Source organism: Nannospalax galili, unplaced genomic scaffold, assembly GCF_000622305.1.
Source record: "Nannospalax galili isolate Female #2095 unplaced genomic scaffold, S.galili_v1.0 scaffold206, whole genome shotgun sequence".
Taxonomy (NCBI): domain Eukaryota; kingdom Metazoa; phylum Chordata; class Mammalia; order Rodentia; family Spalacidae; genus Nannospalax; species Nannospalax galili.
Window position 1 is genome coordinate 5,167,412 of NW_008358101.1, and position 20,441 is coordinate 5,187,852.

General features: G+C 35.0%; 1 protein-coding gene across 1 annotated transcript in view; it reads left to right on the forward strand.

Annotated features, from left to right (window-relative positions):
* The window catches only part of Adgrb3 (adhesion G protein-coupled receptor B3), a gene marked incomplete in the record, with an annotated part of 857,756 nt that overhangs the window by 782,956 nt on the left and 54,359 nt on the right, over positions 1-20,441 (forward strand). Inside the window, 4 exon segments of the mRNA XM_008856279.3 lie at positions 10,264-10,414; positions 13,029-13,098; positions 15,290-15,356; positions 17,689-17,774. Coding sequence (XP_008854501.1) covers positions 10,264-10,414; positions 13,029-13,098; positions 15,290-15,356; positions 17,689-17,774 — 374 coding nt within the window.

Genomic DNA, 20,441 nt, shown 5'->3' on the forward strand with positions numbered 1-20,441 from the left:
TTTGACTTATCTTCACATAGATGGAACTGGCAAAAGAAAGGAGCCAGGGGCTCCTCCCAACCCCATGGGACCCCTGAGGAACAGATCCTCTAACGACCTCAAGAGTAAAAACAAATCAGTTTATCTGGTCCAATGGTATGTCCTTAAACACCCCAAAGGGAAGTATAACCAAAGATTAAAGGGGCCATATAATTTCATAAGAGCACACATATATATATAACTAAAAGTTACTTGACAAACAGCAAAGCCAGACAGGCGATGCCTTCAGTCGAGTTCTTGGCCAAGATGGAAAAAGAAGCTTTTTTGATGAGTGTTGAGAGTGACACTTACCTGTGAATATGAGGATAAATACATAGTAGAACTATTTTTAGTTTTTTTGAGAACTCTCCACACTGATTTCCATAGCGGCTGTACCAGTTTGTAATCTTACCAGCATTAAATGAGGATTCCCTTTTCCCTAAATCTTGGCCAGCATTTGTTGTCAGTTGTTTTATTGATCTTATCCCTCTGTTTGGAGTAAGTCGGAATCTTGAAATAATTTTTTAAAATGTTTTTTTCCTTACATATATATTTTTTAATTATTTATTTAATAACCACATACCTAGAAGAAGCATTTCTTTACAACAGCATTGACATATTCAATATCAATTTTCTGAGCTAAGATGCATCTCCTTCAAAATTGGCTGTAAATTTTTAGGTTTACAGTTGAATTATTACAGTCATACAATATTGTATGCAGTATAAACCCTATAAGTCATAAAATTAAATGAGTGCAAGTTTCTAAGTTCACAGTTGAATTAATACAGCTATACAATATTGAACTCAGTATAAGCCCTGACATAAAATTGAATGAGTTTTTAACCTTTAAAAAAGATTTCCATTTCATTTTAGAATATATTGTTCCTTTCAGAAAGACTCTTGAAATAATTTTATTTTGCATATCCCTATTTGCTAAGGATGTAGAACATTTTAAAAGATATTTCTTAGCCATTTTTATTTCTTCTTTTGAAAACTCTCTGTTCAACTCTACAGTCCATTTTTTAAAATCAGGTCATTTGTTTTCTGATTTTTTTTTAAATTTCTTCGCACTTTTAGAAATTAACCCTCTATCAGGTACATAGCTGCAAAGATTTTCTCCCACTCTGTGGGTTTCCTCTTCACACGATTGTTCCTTTTTAGCACAGAAACTTTTGCTGCACCTACATCTTGTTGGGTACTATGTTTTCCTCTAACAATTTCAGGATTTCAGCTTTCACAATGATGTCTTTGATCAATTTAATTTGATTTTTGTGCAGGGTGATAGAATATGGGGTCTAATTTCATTCTTCTACATGTTGACACCCAGTTTTTCTGCATCAGTTGTTGAAGATGCTGTCTTTACCCCAGTGTGCTATTTTGGCATCTTTGTCAAATATCAGGTGACTGTAATTTCATGCACTAATCTTTGGCTTTTCTGTTTTGTTGCATTGATCTACTTGTCTCTTTTTCTGCTAGTGCCACACTGTATTTATTACTATAGGAATATAATATACCTTGAAATCTGGTATGGTGGTCCCCGAAGCATTATTTTTGCTTAGGATTGTTTTAGTTTTCTGGGGCCTTTTTTGCTTCCATATAAATTTCAGATTTTTTTTTCTCCTATTTCTGTGCCTTCTTCAATCTCTTTCTTTAGAGATTTAAAGTTTTCATTTTAGAGGTCTTTCACCTTCTTGGGTTAGATTCATTCCTAAATCCTTGTTTTAAGGCTGTTGTGAATGGGAATGTATGTATGATCTTTTTCTTCCTCCTTGTTATTGTTATATAAAAAGACTACTGATTGCTGCAAGTTTATTTTGTATCCTGCCACTTCACTAAATGATCATTATGAGAAGTTTTATGTGAAAATCTTGGGATCTCTTATATATAATATCATATCCTCTCCAAGGAATAATTTGACTTTTTCAATTAGTAGACCTTTAATTTCTTTCTCTTATATTACTGCTCTGGCTAAGGTCTCAAGTACTGTATTGAAAAAGAGTAGGGATAGTCAATAGCCCGATCTTGTTTTTACTTTTAAATGGAATGCTTTAAGTTTTTCTCCATTTAAAATGATTCTAGCTATAGGTTTGTAATGTATAGCCTTTATTATGTGGTGATATGTTCCCTCCAGTCCTATTTTCTCTAGGACTTTTATCATAAGGGAATATTGGATTTTGTCAAAGATGTTTTCTGCATCTATTATACCGTGTATAAAAGTATTTTTATAGTCGGGCGTGGTGGCGCATGCCTTTAATCCCAGCACTCAGGAGGCAGAAGCGGGCAGATCTCTGTGAGTTCAAAGTCAGCCTGGTCTACATAGTGAGTTCCAGGACAGCTGGGGCTATAGGGAGACCTTGTCTCAAAAAGACCAAAAAAAAAAAAAAAGTGTTTTTATGTGATTTACTTATTATATTTATTGACTCATGTATTTTGAACGATCACTGTATTTTTGGAATAAAATCACCTTGATCACGGTGGATGATTTTTTTTTTTTACATATGCCTGTATTTGGTTTGTAAGTATCTTATTGGGAATTTTTCTTCATGTTTATCAGGGATATTAGTCCGTTATTTGTTTTATTGCTGTTCTTATTTTGTTTACCTGGTTTTGGTATTGGACTAATACTGACTTTCTAGTAGATTTGGAAGTGTTCCCTCTGTTTCTTTTATTTTGTTCTTTCTTTCTTTCTTTCTTTCTTGAATAATTTAAGAATTTTGGTGGTAAGTCTTTGAAGGTCTGGCAGAATTGTGAATCCATCTGAACCTTGTCAGTTTTAACTAGAATGCTTTATATTACTGTTTCAATCTCCTTATTTGTTATGGGTCTGTTTTGTTGATCTCTTCTTAATTTAACTTCAGTGGCTTGTTTGACTTTACAAATGTATTCATATTTTTTGGTTTTGTAATTTAATGGATTATACGTTTTTAAAGTATTTCCTTATAATGTTTTAGATTTCTTTAGTGTCTGTTGTGATGGTTCCCTGATCAGCTCTGATTTTGCTGATTTGGATCTGCTCTTTCTTTCTTTTGGTGAACTGAATGAAGAGTCTGTCAATCACGTTTCACTTGTCAGAGAACCAGCTTTGAGATTTGTTGATTCACTATATTGCTTTCTTTGTTTCTATTTTGTTGATTTCTGCTCTAATTATTAATATTTTTACTATCTCCTGGATTTGGGTTTGAAATGTTTTGCTTTTTTTCCAGAATGCTAAGTAGAATCAAGTTATTTATTTTTTTAATGTAGATACTTAGAGCTGTAAATCTCCCTCTTAGAAATGATTTTAATATATCCCAGAGTTTTTGTTTTATTTTTGTTTTCATTTTCATTTAATTCCAGTAACTTTTTTTTCTTCCTTGACTTCTTCTTTGATCTAATCACCATTCAGTTGTTTGTTTTTTAATCTCCTTGAGTTTGTGTATTTACTGGAGATGCTTTAGATTCTTTTGCTATTGATTTTAAGCTTTATTGCACTGTGGTCAGAAAGGATGCATGGACTTAATTAAAATGTTCTGCATTTGTTGAGATTTATTTTGTGTCTTAGTACATGGTCTATTTTAGAGAAACGTTCATGCTGCTGAGTAATATGTTTACTCTTTGATGTTTGGGTGGAATATTCTATAGATGTGTGCTAGATCCAAATTATGTATGATATCCTTTAATTCATATGCTTCTATGTTTTTTAAAATATTTTATTTTTATGTGTATGAGTGTACTGCCTGTGTGTATATAAGTATAGTCATGTTGTACAATGCCCTTAGAGGTCAGAAGATGGCATTGGATTGCCCAGAACTGGAGTTACAGATGGTTGTCAGCTGCCATATGGGTGCTGAGAACTGAACCCAGATCCTCTGCAAAAGCAGCCAGTACTCTTAACCACTGAGCCATTTCTCCAGCCCCTGTTTGTTTGTTTGTTTGATTTTTGATGACTTGTCTATAAGAGAAAGTAGAGTATGAATATCTTACTGTTCCTGAGTTGTAGTTAATCTGTGTCTTGAAGTTCAATAGTACTATTTTTATGAAAGTCAGTACACTAGAATTTGGTGCATGTATGTTTACTATTGTAATGTCTTCTTTGTCAATTGTTCACTTGCTTAGGATAAAGTATCTTTATCACTTCTGACTGATTTTAGTTTGGAAGTCTATTTTGTTACTTATTAGGATAGCAACACCTGCCTGTTTCTTATTCCCATTTGATTGGAATACTCTTTCCATCTTTTCACTCTAAGGTGCTACCTGTCTTTGAAGGCAAGATGAGTTTCTTTTAGGCAACAAAAAGATGAATTTTGCTTTGTAATCCATTCATCTAACCTGTGTCTTTTGATTGGTGAGTTGAGAGCATTAATGTTTAAAGATGTGTGTTTATTACTGTCATTTAATTTTTAGTCTATTTTGTGTTTCTGAAATTATAACTCATTTATTTTCTTTCTGTATCCTCTTGACTATGTTTAATTGTTTCCTCAGTCTTTAGTATTGCTTCCAGTATTCTCTGTAGGGCTGGTTGGATAAGAATTCTTTCAGTCTTTTATATCATGGGAAGTTTTTTCTTTCTCCTTCAACTATGACAGATAATTTTTGCTGAGAAAGGTAGTCTGGGTAGGCTTCTGTGGTCTTTCAGAACTTGGAGTTTATTGCTGCAGGTTTTTCTTGCTTTTAAAGTTTCCATTGAGAAGTCATCTGTTATTCTGATTTTTCTTTGTATGTGACTTGTGGTTTTTCTCTTGCAGCTTTTAATACCCTCCCCTTGTTCTGTATATTTAGTGTTTTTACTACAATATGCCATGGTAAGTTTCTTTTCTGGTCCTGTCTATTTGGTGTTCTGTGTACTTCTTGTTTCTGTATAGGTAGTCTTTCCTTCATTTAGAGAGGTTTTCTTCTGTAATCCTGTTACAGATCTGGTCTTCCATTGACACAGGATTCTTCTCCTTCTGTTGTCTTGACTTTTCATATTGTTTGTGTTTTTGTGATAGGACCTGAGCATATGGACTTCTTTTGTTGGTTCTGTCTCTGATAGAAAATTCTAGCTTGCTTTTATAGAGTGGGCCTTTGATTCTGTTTTTGTTGGGTGATTTCAGATCTAATATAGAGTTACCTGGTCATCTTTTGGATTTTTCAAATGATTTTTGATTGGAGGGATAGGAGTGATTACAGGCTGGTCCTGTGAACAAGATGGGCAAGCACATCTAGAATGTCTGTTCATGGCAGTGGGATGGGCAAGTTTCTGGCTACCTTACCATGCCAGTCAGGAGGCAAGCAGAGCAACACAAGCTAGTCCTGAAATGTGCTACAATATTTCTTTAAGTGCTATCTTTCTCTCAATTTATTTTTTCTTCCTTCTATCAGTACTATCAAACAGATTTTAGAACTTAAGTGCAATTTACCTATTGTCACCCTTTTCCTATTCCCCATGTCTTCATCCCTGCTCCCAATACCAAGTGTGAGACTGAGGTATCCATATTCAATCTACTCTCATCTGCTTTTAGATTTTTTTTATATGAATGTTGATTGCCTCTGGTCCCTCAGAGGCATTTTTCTCAGTTTTTTTAAGAATTTTTTTTCTATTATTCCAAAGAATTAGGTGTAAAGTTATATATCAGAATTCTCAACAAAAACAGATCTCAGTTTACCAAAGTAGATTTCTTTTGGAGTTTTGTAGTATTTTTAAGTCACACTCATCAGCTGTGACAACTGAAGAAATCAGAGCAGGTCTTAGAAAGGGAAGAAAACAAAATCCAATGATGAACTTGAGGTGCTAGTGAGCCTTACAATTGGAATTGTGATATGTGGGAATCTGGCCATAATGGGAGTCAAGAAATTATTGAGAGACATTGCAAAGGAAGAGCTTTGAGATCAGAAGTTTTGGTGATTGGTCACATCATTAAATGAATTGGACAAATGGAGGTTTCCAAGCCACTGGAGGCTTGCTCATGTGAGCCTGTTGCAGTGGTGGTGTCGAGCACAGGACCCATGTCAGCTCAATTAAACAAGGGCCCAAAGGGGAGGTGAGAAATAGGTGGCAAGCCAGCACTAGACTGAGAACTATTTGAGACTGATTGCTGCTGGGTGAAGGAGAGTATGATTTACATATGACCACTGCATGAGATGACTAGACTCCAGTGGACACATTTACACTGAAGGGTACAAACACTTGAATGAATAGGACTTAACATGTACGGCAGAATGCATAGGATTTGGTAGAGAATGGGGGGCACATAGCTGGGGGAGGAGGTCTAGATTTCAATGGGAAATGTTTAATTTTAAAAGCTCAATAAAAATATGATCTATAAAAAAGATAAGAAACTATTTTAGAAAGAGATAAATCAGACTTTGAGGTTTATCAGTGGGAAGTACCCCAGTACTGAGGGGATGAAAAGAATGCTAGATTTTTAGGGGTTGCTGATATGCAATGTGTGTTATATGGGAGAAGAGATCAAAGAAACCTAGGCCCAGAACATTAGAATGATTCCTATGAAAATTGATATGTTTGTGGAAAATAATGGAGGTCACTTAAAATTTTCTATTTATAAAAACTGCTGTTTAAAAGTTATACTATTCGATGGGCATGATGATGCATGCCTTTAATTCCAGAACCTGGGAGGCAGGAGCAGGTGGTTCTCTGTGAGATCAAGGCCAGTCTGGTCTATCTAGTGAGTTACAGGCAACTGTTGCTACAGGGAGACCCTGTCTCAAAAAGGCACCCACAAAAAGTTCTATTATTATCAGGGCATGGTGGTGCATGCCTTTAATCTCAGCACTTAAGAGGCAAAGGCAGGGCCATTTCTGTGAGACTGGGGTCTACTTAGTAAGTTCCAGCTCAGCTGGGGCTATAGAAAGACCCTCTCTCAAAAAAAATTGTGCTATTTTAACAGTGTATATAAGTTGTGAACAGAAAACCAGGATGTATTCCATTGTATCAACTGTGGGATTTACACCCTTTTTTCATGTGGCAATTAAGGAAAATATAATTGCCTTCTCTATTTCTCAGAATCATAGATTTTTCTGTGCTCTTAATATAAAGCTACTTTTTGACATTAAAACCATTTAACCCACATGTTCAAATCTCTTGTTCAGTTTTAAGACTGAACTTGGAGCAGATTCAAAGCATCCAAATACTCCTCTGAATGCAGTGGAATACTGTAAAACAGGCCATAACTCCTTAGTTTGACTCTCTCACACAGACTGTGTCCATATTGTACAGAGAGATATGATTTATTAAAATAAACCTAAGTAGCCTCAAATTATATCTACTTCAATTTGTACTGAACTGTGGGTCAGGAAGTCCCAAAGTAACACAAAATAGAGAAAGCAAATTTTAAAAAAAATTTTCCATTCAGATATCAAAAATTTCATGATTTCTTTAAAATTTCAGTGTACTTACCATAAAGAGTCTAAAATCTCAACATATTTACATCTTTTACTGATGGCTTAAAAAGTGGACAGGTATGGTGGCACACTCCTTTAATCCCAGTGCTCAGAAAAATTGGTAAAATAAAATGAAATTCATTGGGGACAGGGTATGAAGAGAGTGTGTAACTGGTCAGGGTGCAGGGGACACAATGGGTGGGGGCTGACTTACCAGAGTAGTCTGGAAGTCTCAGGCAGGATGAACAGGAGGGGGCCTAAGACCAAGGCATGGGTTGGGGCAATGTAGACAGAGAGGATGTACCTGGTCAGGGTTCTGGGGAATCAAGACACGGTGAATGAGTGGGGTCTGATTTAGGATGGTCTCAGTGGGGATGGGAAGAAGGGTGTCTAAGCTTAAGGCAGGAATGAGAACGACATGAGAAGAGAGAATATAGCTGGTCAGGGTGCATGGAGAATCGAAATAGAAAGTGTAACTAGTCTTTGAAAATTGACTGGGAAAATTTATCTTTCAAATTCAAATTATGGATGACCTATCAGGAATGAGTAAAGCAGTCAACGTGCGTGTTTTTAAACCTTAACCTAGAAAACTCACAATATGTTAGTTATAGAAGAAGCCATGAGTGGTTAAGCAACAATTTCTTCTAAGACAAGAAGAGTTGTGAAAGAACACTTTAAAGTGCCTGACTTTATCATATTGAAAGGTATCATCTTTGTAAACGTTAGTACTAAGTAGATGTAAGTACTACATGAAATAAGGAAGCCTATGCTGGAAAACAGTAACACCATTTAAAGCACTGTATAAAATGATAACGAGAATACTTGTGATGGAGTGATCACGTGCTTCCTGCAGAGCTCAGTGCTAATCAGCTTCTCTATCTCTTATCACTGCAAAAACCTGCATGGATCACCATGATAACGTTCTTTGCCTAAGAGTAAAAGAATTTGAAAACTAATTAGCATCTAGTGAATTTCAATAGAATAAATAATTAATAGGACTAATTGGTGTGAAAAAAATTTAGAGTCCAAAAAGCTTGTGCTTTCACATTGGAATGATTTGGACATGGGAAGATGGGGGGTTATACTTCTATTTCTTGGTTTTGAATATTTTATTTTATTTTCAGTTGTGTCTGTTATCACTCAGCTCTTGCTCTGACATCCTCTTGACTCCCCAGTGCTTATAATGTATGGAAAGAATTCTACATGTAGTGTAGAAGACAGGCACATTTATTACAGAGCAAAGAGAAAAACAAACCTTCCAGGGATTAGAGTGGGCAACAGTTCAAATAACTATTGTATAGAACACTCACAAGGTGTGAGAGTGGACAATGGTCAGAGAGACCAATGTGCCAGTTTACATTTTAGGAATGTTTTGTATTAGTTTTAAGATCTCTGAAACAGACAGCTTTCCTTGGGGGGGGGGTTGGTATTTTGCTGTCCATGTAACTGACAGGTCCATTTTGATCAACTCTTACAGGAGTGAATATAACTCATCTTTTTCTTTATCAAAAAGCCTATTGTTAGATAGTAATCTTATAAGGTTAGGGCTCCTTGGAACCAATTATTAGTGAGAGAGGTTAGAATGTCCTATCTCCTCCCAGGACCAAAGATACAGGTTGTATCCCTCTCACCAATAGTTACAGTCTAGCAGTTCCATATTTTGGTTTTATAGTCAATTCAGATGAGGAAGGAGTCCAACTCAAGTTCTTCAAGTCTTCTAATATCTAGTTAGATACCTAACATCTTTTTTTTTTTTTGGCCTATTTCAATTTCTGGACAAAAAGAAAGACTAAGGAAGATACTCATTCTGCTGCTAATTCTGGTTTATAAAGACTTGCTTTACACCAGGTGTACTCAAAGAAATCATACCAATAGGGAAAAATAGCAACAGCCTTTACTAACTTGGAGCTGCTGGTTTTTGCAGGCAAGGCACAGCTAATGACGAACACATTTAGAATGACTAAATTCCATGAAGAAAAATACCTATGAAATCATGGCAGGGTACTGCCAACGATTAGATTAGCTTTTCAAAATTACTTGATTAAGACATGCAATGTAATATAACAACAAATACAAGTATTTAATAGTTTACAATATATGTATCTTTGTTCTAAGCTATTACTCAGGCCTCAGTTTGTACTTTGCTCTTATATTTTGAATATTGTACACATATAAAAGCCAATAGACTTTTTTCCCTTTTGAAAGACTGTTGAGCTTGCCAGTACAATCTTAATATCAACACAGATAAAGCAACAAAGAATTCTTGGTTAAAAAAGAAAGATAAAGAATATAGCCAAAATAATTCTACATGATGCTTGTAACTTTGATTAAAGAAAGGACCATTCCCATAATTATATTTAAAGATTAAAATCAACTAACACTATAATTTCCCTTGAGTTTAAATTTATAGTCTGGGTTCTTCTCATAAAAGAAACTTAAAATACAAATGGAATAAGAGCACTTTTGTGTATGTTAGATTCAGGACGTGTGTGTGTGTCTGTGTGTATCTGTGTGTGTGTGCCTGTGTGCCTGTGTGTCTGTGTGTGCTAGACCTGGTGTAAGTATAAAAAATGATAAGTTTCTATTTTAGGTAATAATTTTTCTAGCATTGAGAAAGTTTAGATAGCTGAAGTAAAATCAGGCAGAAGTGTGAGGTAGTGACAGATACTTATAATCGTATAACTCAGGGGGCTGAGGCAGGAGGATCACATTTCTGAGGCTGATTGAATTACACAGAGGGACCTCATGTGAGAAGGGAGGAAGGGAGGAGAGGACGGAGTACAGGAAGAAGGAATGGAGGCAGGGGGAGAAATGAGCAATCCTCTGACAGATGCATGGGACACCACCCAGGTTGAGCATGAACTTTCTTTTTTGTTGTTTCCACAGAGTATTTGCACAACCACCACTGCATTTTTGCATTTTTTCTTCCTGGCTTCATTCTGTTGGGTTCTGACTGAAGCGTGGCAGTCATATATGGCTGTAACTGGAAAAATTAGGACACGACTCATAAGGAAACGCTTTTTGTGCCTTGGATGGGGTAAGCATATTAATGTATTTTTTCATACTTTTGCAAAAATGACATTAACTGCCTTATAAAACTATAGAAAGGAATTATTCCCAGGTTACTTTGTGTTAATTTGAAACACAAAGTAGGAGGGCATGAGGAGGGCCATTTTCTGAACATTTGTGCATTTGGTACTTTGTAAAGGAGTAATCACTGAATAACCATTTAGCTAGCGAGCTAACACCCAATAAACTACATGTTGTACGTTGAGACCTGAGCTATCTACAGCCAGAAAATAATGTATGCCCTGCTAATATTTTCTGAAAATGCAAATTACTTTAAATTGTTCTGGTCCTCAAATCATGATGGTTCACCAGGCATGTAACCAACACTAGGAAAACATTACGAACTGTATCCTCCAATATCCTGAAACTATTAAAGAATAAAGCTGTTCTTGTCACACGAACAAAGCCATTAAGTAAATCAATGAAAGTTGAAATGTAGTCAGTGGTTTCCTCAAAAGCAGAAACACAGTGCCTGGAGTGGTAGTGGACACCTTTAATCCCAGCACTCAGGAGGCAGAGGGCGGCTGATCTATTAGATCAAGTTCAACCTGCTAGTCTACACAGCAAGCTCTAGGCCAGCTGGGATTACAAGAAGACCTTGTCTCAAACAAACAAACAAACACAAATGTAGAAACATAGAATTGCTGCCAGATTGAGAAATAGTTTGTTCTATACCCATCATAATTGGGGAAGTTTCTCTATTGACTTCATAACAAAGACATCTCAAGATCTATACATCTCACTGGGCTAATTCTAATGAAAGCACATTTAACGTTTAAAAAGCTAGCTTTTTGAAAAAACAACTCAGTTTTTTCATGTTATGTATTTAAAATTCCCACATGGAGATAACTAAAGAATTTTAAACCAAAGCTCCCAAGCAACACACACACACACACACACACACACACACACACACACACACACCACATTTGTGTAACCTGGAGGTAACCATCTGAAGATTAGAATAGGGAGTTAGAAGTAACCTGGGAAATTACAAGTGGATTTATTGCAGTACCAGAATAATTCGTTCTGAAAAATAGGATCAAGACAAATTAAAGATTATCAGTCAGGTTTCAGCAAGGGTGCATCATATTTAGCTGATGTATTAGGGATTTTTATGAAAGCAAATGGAGAGTTGAAGAATATGGCCTACTTAGAGTTCCAAAAGACCTTTGTCTAGATTCTATGACAAAGACATTCTAAAATTAAGGCAGTACTGAACCCAGGAAGATTTTTATTGTGAAGGACCATAGAACAAGGAAGAAAGAATGCATGGAGAAGTTATTTCTTAAAGAGTGAGTTCCATGCCTGTTATCAACAGCTACCTTATATATCTTTATATCTTTAACCCTGTTTTTAAAGCTCTCGAGAAAGGGATTTGCAGCTTGCCTCCAAATTTACTAATGTGCTCTGAGTTGCAACAGGTTACCCAGAATTTCAATACAGAAAATATGCCATTATGAATATAGAAAAAAATTAAGTCCAAATTGTATGATATGAAGATGTCTAATCCTTTAGTTATTATGTAGTAGAGACTTTTCTTCTAATGAACTCAGTCTATAGGCAACAACACACAGGATGCAGGATGAAGGATGAGGAGGAGGCAAAGAGGATTAGATGTGTAATTTATATTACACACGTACAATTACGAACAATAATTTAAAAACATGGTGACTCTCTGAGATGCTTTCCATAGTTCTTGTCTTTAAACCTTGTAAACATAATGTCACTAGAGAAGGATACCTGAAGAAAAAGAATAGCAGGAAAGATGGGCTAGGGTAAGGAGAGTGAGTTTAGACAGAGGGGATGCAGGAGGACGGTTAACTGAGGTTCGTCTTAACCCAAAAAAGTAGTTATAATCTTGGAAAGAATGCATGACCAAATAAACACACACACACTCACAAACACACACATAAACACATGTAAACATACCAACAAACACAACATATATGCATACGCATACATGTATGCAAACACAGACATGCACATATATGCTCACACACATACATACACAGACACAGTATAAAAAGAAATTATAAGGTCAAAGTTTGTTTAGAATCAGATAATTGAATTCCCCTTTCCTGCATCCTTATTGTTTTAAGTAAGTTAAAAAGAACACATAAAGTGATAAAATTTATTTTTTGTGTCTTATTATATGTGCAACTTGATATGGATCAATATGTGGCCACGCAGATGTTCTGTTTCTCTCTGGCAGTCCATTACACCAGGACATCCAGTTTTTTAACTTTGTTATTTTATAACTATAAATTTCCTTTATAACAGTGTAAACCCCTAGAGAAAAAAATAACTTAAAAGGCATACTAAATCTCTGTTATTACTTCCTTTAAAACTATGTCAAATTCAGTGGTAACCTAGCAACATCAAATGGGCTAGTTTAGAGACCCAGGTATTCTCTCTCATATTTTTGCACTTGAGAGAAAGTTTGTAACACACTTTGTGAGGTAATTCTCCCAAAGGTAGTTGCTCTGATTTGGGCATCTGGAGTTTGTACAGATATTTCTTAGGTCACAATGCACAGTGGCTGAAGCTGAACATGAGGTGTGACCTTGCTTTTCTTGTAGGTTTACCAGCTTTAGTAGTGGCCACATCAGTAGGCTTCACCAGGACGAAAGGATATGGCACAGATCACTAGTAAGTCCATCCACATTGATAACTCATGTCTATAATTAAGCAAGTTATAAGACAGGCTTCACTTGTGTTGTCTGTTGACTGTATTTGTTTCATCATCCAGTCTTTAACAATGGTAACAACTACTGCATCACTGAATAGTGATGTAGGGAGGTTTATATATACAAAAGTTAAGAAAAAATGCAGCACTATGCAGAATCCTCATTTCCATTTCCAGTTCTTTGTAAAACCAGCATATTATCTTGTTAATATATTTTAGTATATACTATGAGTGTTTGATCTTAGATCATTTTTGTTAGAACTGGTGAAATCTTGATGCTATCTTTTAAGATGAAATTCTGCCCTCAACTTCTAGTATCTTTGATGATTATATTTATTATCAACAACTAAGATTTGTTATGATAATTTACATTTTGTTGCTGTTTTATGATGATACATATTAAAATTTACAGGTCAGCGGCGCCAGATTCTATATTAGAAAACACCTAGACTTTGGAAGAAATTTATAAAGGGAAAAAGCCTACAAAGCAATTTATAACAAAGATTTAAAAATGTACTTTCATGTTGCACTACACCTGCTCTCAAGCAGAGAAAGCAGCTGAGAAGTGGGGAATGTGTATGCATACTATAAGATGCATACATTTTGAAGTGTGGCATTCTATTTCACTGTTTTCAAGTTTTAGTTAGCAATCACTGTTAGGCTACCTGTTGGGCTCATCCAAATTGAAAGTACATCAAAAGCCATCACTGCATCTGCCTGTGCCCAGGACACTAAAGTTGGAAGAGCTCCTGTCATTGGACCGCTTGCTTTTTTATATAACCACTATTAGAAATAAATTTCTAATAGCATATATTTCAGAGTACTGCTTACTACAGCACTATTACTTTAATGTATTAGTTTTTCCATTAACATAACTACTTTGATATAAATCAGGTATTTGAAAGGTACCTTATTAGGAATCTGTAAGAAATAAGATTAAGGATATTATGGTTCCTACTTTCAAGTTTATAAAGCCAAAGATATTACAAGTCATGTATTGATCTTAATTTTAAATAAATGCACCTGTATTTGTGAATGTATATGCTGGTGTTTCGGGATGCATATTAAACTACTAGGTGAAGTTTTAAATTAAGGTATAATTTATAGAGTCACATTCATGATATTAAGGGTATAGTTTTCTTGGGAGTTTCATGGAACCGTGAAAAACTGGTTTAAAAGATATCAGTGCACGAAATGAATAATCTACATTATTAGAGTTGTTAGAGTAGATTATTGTTAGAACAGATACAGAGCACTGTCTGCTTCACTTTGTTACTGTTGAAGGCAGCTCACTGACCTTATGGATTAAGATAATGACTGGGGCAAACCTCAGAGAAACAGCTGCATGAAGGGATGGCACGCTGCACATGAGCAGTGAAGATATAATCCCTCACACATCTCATGTTCACTCTCTGGATCAAGAGTACACAGATGTGCCATTCTGCAGAATCTGCAGTGCTGAGGCCTCTGGCCTCTTCATTTCCTTTTGATTCAGAGAATGAACGTTTTAACCAATGCATTCTCGCATCTCCATCCATGCAAGCCTACATCTCTTGGTGAAGTTAGTACATGGTATAAACACAGCTGCACTTATTTTAATTCAAAGTCGTATTTTAGTGAATTTTCTCAGTAGTCTGGAAAACAGTAAGATTAAAGGGGAAAAACCATGCAAATGTAGATTATTCATTTCCTGCTTCATACCTTTTAAACCAGTTTTTTCCCAATCTCAGTGCCCTCAAGGAAAAGCAGGTAAAAAGCACACCTAAGATTTTCCAAACACGCTGTTCTTATTTGAAAGTCTCCTTGAAAACATCTGCCAGGGAGATAAAGCAGCATTTTTTTAAAGTAATAATTGCTTTACTATGAAAACAAATGTAAAAACTGCACTATAAGAATAATTTGTCTAAGTCATTTAACTGTCTAAAGGCAAAGCCTTAGAATGGAGTTTCTGTTCAGTGAAAGGCATGTAGTGTTTTATAATCAAGGAAAGCTTAATCTTGCTTTTTCTAGATCCTCTAGAAGTTTTTTTAAGTTATAAATCTTTGAAATGTGCCAACATTCCAAGGCCAAATGTCTAGTCTAAGCTGTGTCACTGTTCAGTGGTCTAATACATATGACTAATTTTTGTTAGTTTTTATCTAATGCTATTTTCAGCTGCTGGCTCTCTCTTGAAGGAGGACTGCTCTACGCTTTTGTTGGGCCTGCAGCTGCTGTTGTCCTGGTAAACAATGAAATTCACTTATTTGACTTCTTAACAAAATAAGGTTACATTAGTTCAACTAGTGTGCCAATTTTGATAAAGTATTTATTGTGATATAGCTCAATTAACCATAACTTTGATTTCAATATCAATTTATTTCAATATTGTATTACCCTAAAATATTCAGTTTTAAGCACTAAAGATTATTAATCTTGGCAGCATGGAATTCCTCATATAGTGATTCTAGATATGTGAAGAAGTTTAAATAAATTTCAATAAATTCCTGCTGTTCCATATATAGAAACTTATCCTTCATTATCATTTCATCTCTGTATTATTTTGTACAATATATTTAGATATGAATAGGGAGATTTCTTCAAGACTGCCCTTCATCTGTCTATCATCATTACATATTTCTATACATACATATATTTATACAATATACTACACACACACATACACACACACACACACACAATTCGCAGACCTTTTCAACCTCAATGTTATGAACATTTTAGAGTGGATATTTCTTTGCTTCAGGGGCTGTCCTGTGCATTCTAGTATGTTGGGTAGCATCCCTTCCTCTGCCTACCACATATTGACAACATCCTCCAGTTATAATTAAAAACATCCCCAGACATTTCTGATGTTCCCTGAGGATCAAAATGAACCCCAGTTAAAAACTGCCAATAGATATTGTTTATATAGGTTTTATTTTTGTTATCACAAAATAATTTCTAGGTTTTAAAATTATAACATGCAAAAATTTCTACCAATTTTGTATCCCTCTCTCTCTGTCTCTCTCATTGTTCCATCATTATTAATCTTTGAAGAAAATTTAGGAGGAAAGAAATGATCTAAATTAAATGCAAAGATTTATATCACTGCAATTAGACTATCAGTTCCATAATTACCTTTCAGTTTCTTAAATGATTCATTCAATAATTTGGAAGCTGATGACATCTTTTTTAATAACTCTGAGTCTTTCTTCCTTTCAAGACTGTTCCCTTTCTTTAAGCTGTAACAGGAACAGAAATTGCCCATTATTCATAAAAAAGAAAGAGAAAAATGTACTCAAAATATGAGTATTAGAGAAGAGCATGGGAGAATAAAAACTATCAGAAACACTTTTCTCTGTTGCATTGGATTTTTATTGAATCAATTCAGTTAATCCCCTAAGCTACAAGTTAATGCACATATAACCTTAAAATGAAGAAACGAGTATGTCTGTAGCTGAAATACCAACATAAAGACTTTATTTTGGTTAAAGTCCCGTATAGCTAAGTTGTAGATTAATAGAATCCATAGACCATCCAGACTTTTTTCTAAGTTCAAATGAAGTTTGATACACATTCTTGTGATTAAACAATATTTTGCCCAGAAACTATGGCAAGAGATACCTCCTAAGTAAGTCCCCATTTAACAGATGCATTTTGGATCTTCATATCAGCAAGTAGACAAATTTCACTCCTCACTTTTTGGCAGAGGAGAATGGATTGCAAAAGATTATTGCCTTGTGATCATGAAGGGCAAAAAAAAGTTAAAAGGAGAAAATACTTTGCTTGTCTTCGTTCTGTCATTGGGCTGGTTTCCTTTATACCATGGTCATTCATCAGAATAATCTCTACCACTGGGTATCTGCCTCTGCAACTCCTTACAATTTTACTTGAAAGAGAACATTTTCTTACTGATTTCATGTCAGCTGTATTATGCAAAAGGCCATTTGAGTAAGAGTAAGTCTTAGAAAGGAATTGATGAGTACTCACTAGAGTCTATTTTAAGAATTAGTGCCAGGGTCCATCCCCTGAGGGGATCTAGAGATTTGAATAGGCTTTCCCTTCCTTCTAGAAAAGTACAGTACATCGGAAGTCTCCCACTCCAGGAGAGAGCAGCCAGAGAGCATGAGGATTTTACCACTCCGTCTCCCCTGCTGGGGGCAGTGGCAAATCCTAAACACCTTTCCCTGCCAAGTCTCAGCTAAGCCTCTAACTGGGAGATTTAAAATCTTTTGACTTTTCAATATAGGAGAAAACTCAGTTATCCAATTATTTTATTCAAAGTTACTGCAGAGACAACGATGCCAGGTTGGTATAGTTTGGTACAATTTAAAAATTAGGTAATTGAAGGTTAATTTCCCCATGTTAAACTGCAAACCATGGAAATTAAATGTGCTTAATGGACCTTAAAACCTAAGCATGCACCACTGTTAAATTGTTCGTTATGCCTTTGAGACATCTTTCATATCACGGCTCTCACAGTCATACACCTTTTCAGTAGTTTAAGGCTGTTTTCAGAACAGGGACCTGATTTCCTGTAATATTATTGAAAGGTCAACTTTGTTTCTGTTTGACAGGTCAACATGGTGATTGGCATTTTGGTATTTAATAAGCTTGTTTCCAGAGATGGGATCCTAGATAAAAAGCTCAAACACAGAGCCGGGTAAGCTGCCATTGGTGGATTTTGAAGGTTCTTTACCGGTAACTCCTGTAGTCCAGGTCCAGATTGTCTGACTACAGTGAACTGTGCCCTGAACTTTGCTTTTGATGTTCTAATGTGTCTGGTAGATTCCGTCATTCAAAAGTTTCTCTAATGTGATATGGCAAATATCTAGGGGTAATAAAAGAGGCATTAATAAAATAGAGATGTACATATTACCTGCTGGTCAGCTAAAATTTAAGACTAGATTTAAAATAGTCATCCTGAGATAAGAGATTTCAAAACCCTTCAACTTTTCATCACAAATGACAGGAATTAAACTGAAAACAATGTCAATTTGGGACAAATTGAAACTAGTAATCCTTAATAGAGTAAAAATAGTATTTTTTTCTTTAATTAGTTGTATAGACCAGAAAAAAATAGTCACTTCCCAAACACTATTCTCTTCATTCCTTTGACATTTTAAATATAATTTTCTAGGACAGTTATTCAGGATTTTCAGTTGAACATTCTTACCAATTATAAAATTTATAAAAGAAGCTACCCTAATTGTACTATTATATCAACAAACATTTCATATGTAAATTTGTATTAGCTTCTTAAAGTTGCATTACCACCTCATTGTAAGAATTTGTAGAAATTTGAGTGAAATATTAATACCTTTGATTTCTCCTTTTGTCTTTTCTTATAAAAGGATTATGGTACTCTCCTTTCTGGTAAATTGTAACTTTATTCAAAGTTTATTCTTATAATTATTCACTTTTAAAAGATATTTTATGATATTATTTAACAGCCATGGTATTTGATCACCTATTGGTGATGATTTTAAGAACTTTTTGTTTTTATAATTTATGTAATGAATATAAAGTAAGATAATCCAAGTACTTTTATCAATTATAATAATTGATAATGTTTATATCAAACCTTAGAGCTGCAATAGAACTGCATCAGTAGAGAGACCTTCCTGACATGGGATCACTTTTTACTTAGGACTCTTCTACATTACAGATTAGTTTCTAAAGCATCCTTAAAAAGGCAGTCCTGAACTTAGTTAGCATAGACACTGTGCTTCCTGTACCATTTGACAGAATCCTTTCACTTTCACACAGCTATTCTTATGAGTCTACCACACATAGCTGGAAAGGAAACCAGTTCTTCAGTTATTCTGTCTAGATTAACCAAGTAAGAATAAGATAATCGGATGAGTACTAGGTACAGAAAGTGAGTCCCGCTGCTAGTAACGTAAACATTTTTTAAGTGAAGGATTTGAAGTCAAAGCTCTGCAGTTCACTAAATGTGTATGTGTCTTTAGCATATTAGTTTGTCTTTCTGCAACTCAGTCTCTTCATCCATTAAACAGGGAAATAACTTTTGCTTCCTCAAGTACATGAAGTAATGTTTATCATGATTTAACTAGATTATGTGGCATACAGCAGGCTTTAATCAAGAAACAGTGGCTCTTATCATGGATGAAATGAGGTGTGCAGGTTTACAAAGGTTCCTGATGATGAATCAAAAAGCTATGATTTCATCATCCAAGACAATGAGGTCAAAAAAGAAGATAAGCTCATCAGAAAACTGAAGTTTTGTTAGACTCACAGTGTTTATTTTCACACATCATTATTTTGTGCACCAAGCCAAGTTTGTTTTGTGTGTCCCTTTGTAAGTGATAAACATAGATTTAGAAGAAATGACTTTTTTAATAAATTAACAAATTATTGATTTCGCTTTACATATTTGTAAGGACTATTGTAACTGAAAACCTTTAATTCTAAAAGCACTCTTAAAAGTGGCACGTGTTTATTTGGCAAACTGAATCATTGTCTTTCTGATTCCAAGGGGGCTGCTGCTGAAACAGTAGGATTGTTAACTTACACTATACAGATAGAATTCTGATTACTGTCCAGAACAGGGACGAGCTCTTGCATTAATGACTAAGTTGAAAAATCATCTCTATGATTTCTGAAGCAACCTGAGTATGTATAGATTCAACTTTGTTCTCTATTCTGAAATGTGATTGAATGAAACATTTTATTAAGCTGTGAATGTGTGAAGTTAATTTCAGTTCTCAGAGAAGCAGTGAGGAAAAATATTAAAGATTTCAGTGAGAAACTCAAAAATCGAGGAAGGCCCGTGTTCACTGCTTAATAATTGATTTCCCTAATTGTAAAAGTTGACTATCTCAGGTTGTGTGAATACATACATACAAATGTGTAATATATGCACACAGAGAAAGCATATTTTGTGACACTAGATGTTATTATTTAAAATAGAATATAGTACCAAGGCATTCATTTTATCATTTTTTCCTATTTCTATTTCTTTGTTGCTTTTCTTGTACCTTAAAATCACCTACTAGAAATAGCCAAACACACAATTTGTGCTCAATAAATATTTATAAAGGAATGAATAAATGTTTAATAAATAATAAAATTGCTTTACAAGTTTTCTAACACCAAAACCATATTAAAAGTTTCCTAATATCTAAAATATATTTACCAAGGAGGCTTTATTGAAAATAATAATACATCTTATATAAAAGTGATACTAGAAGCCGGGTGTGGTGGGGTAGGCCTTTAAGCCCAGCACTCTGGGGGCAGAGGCAGGCAGATCTCTGTGAGTTCAAGGCCAGCCTGGTCTACATAGTGAGTTCCAGGCCAGCTGGAACTA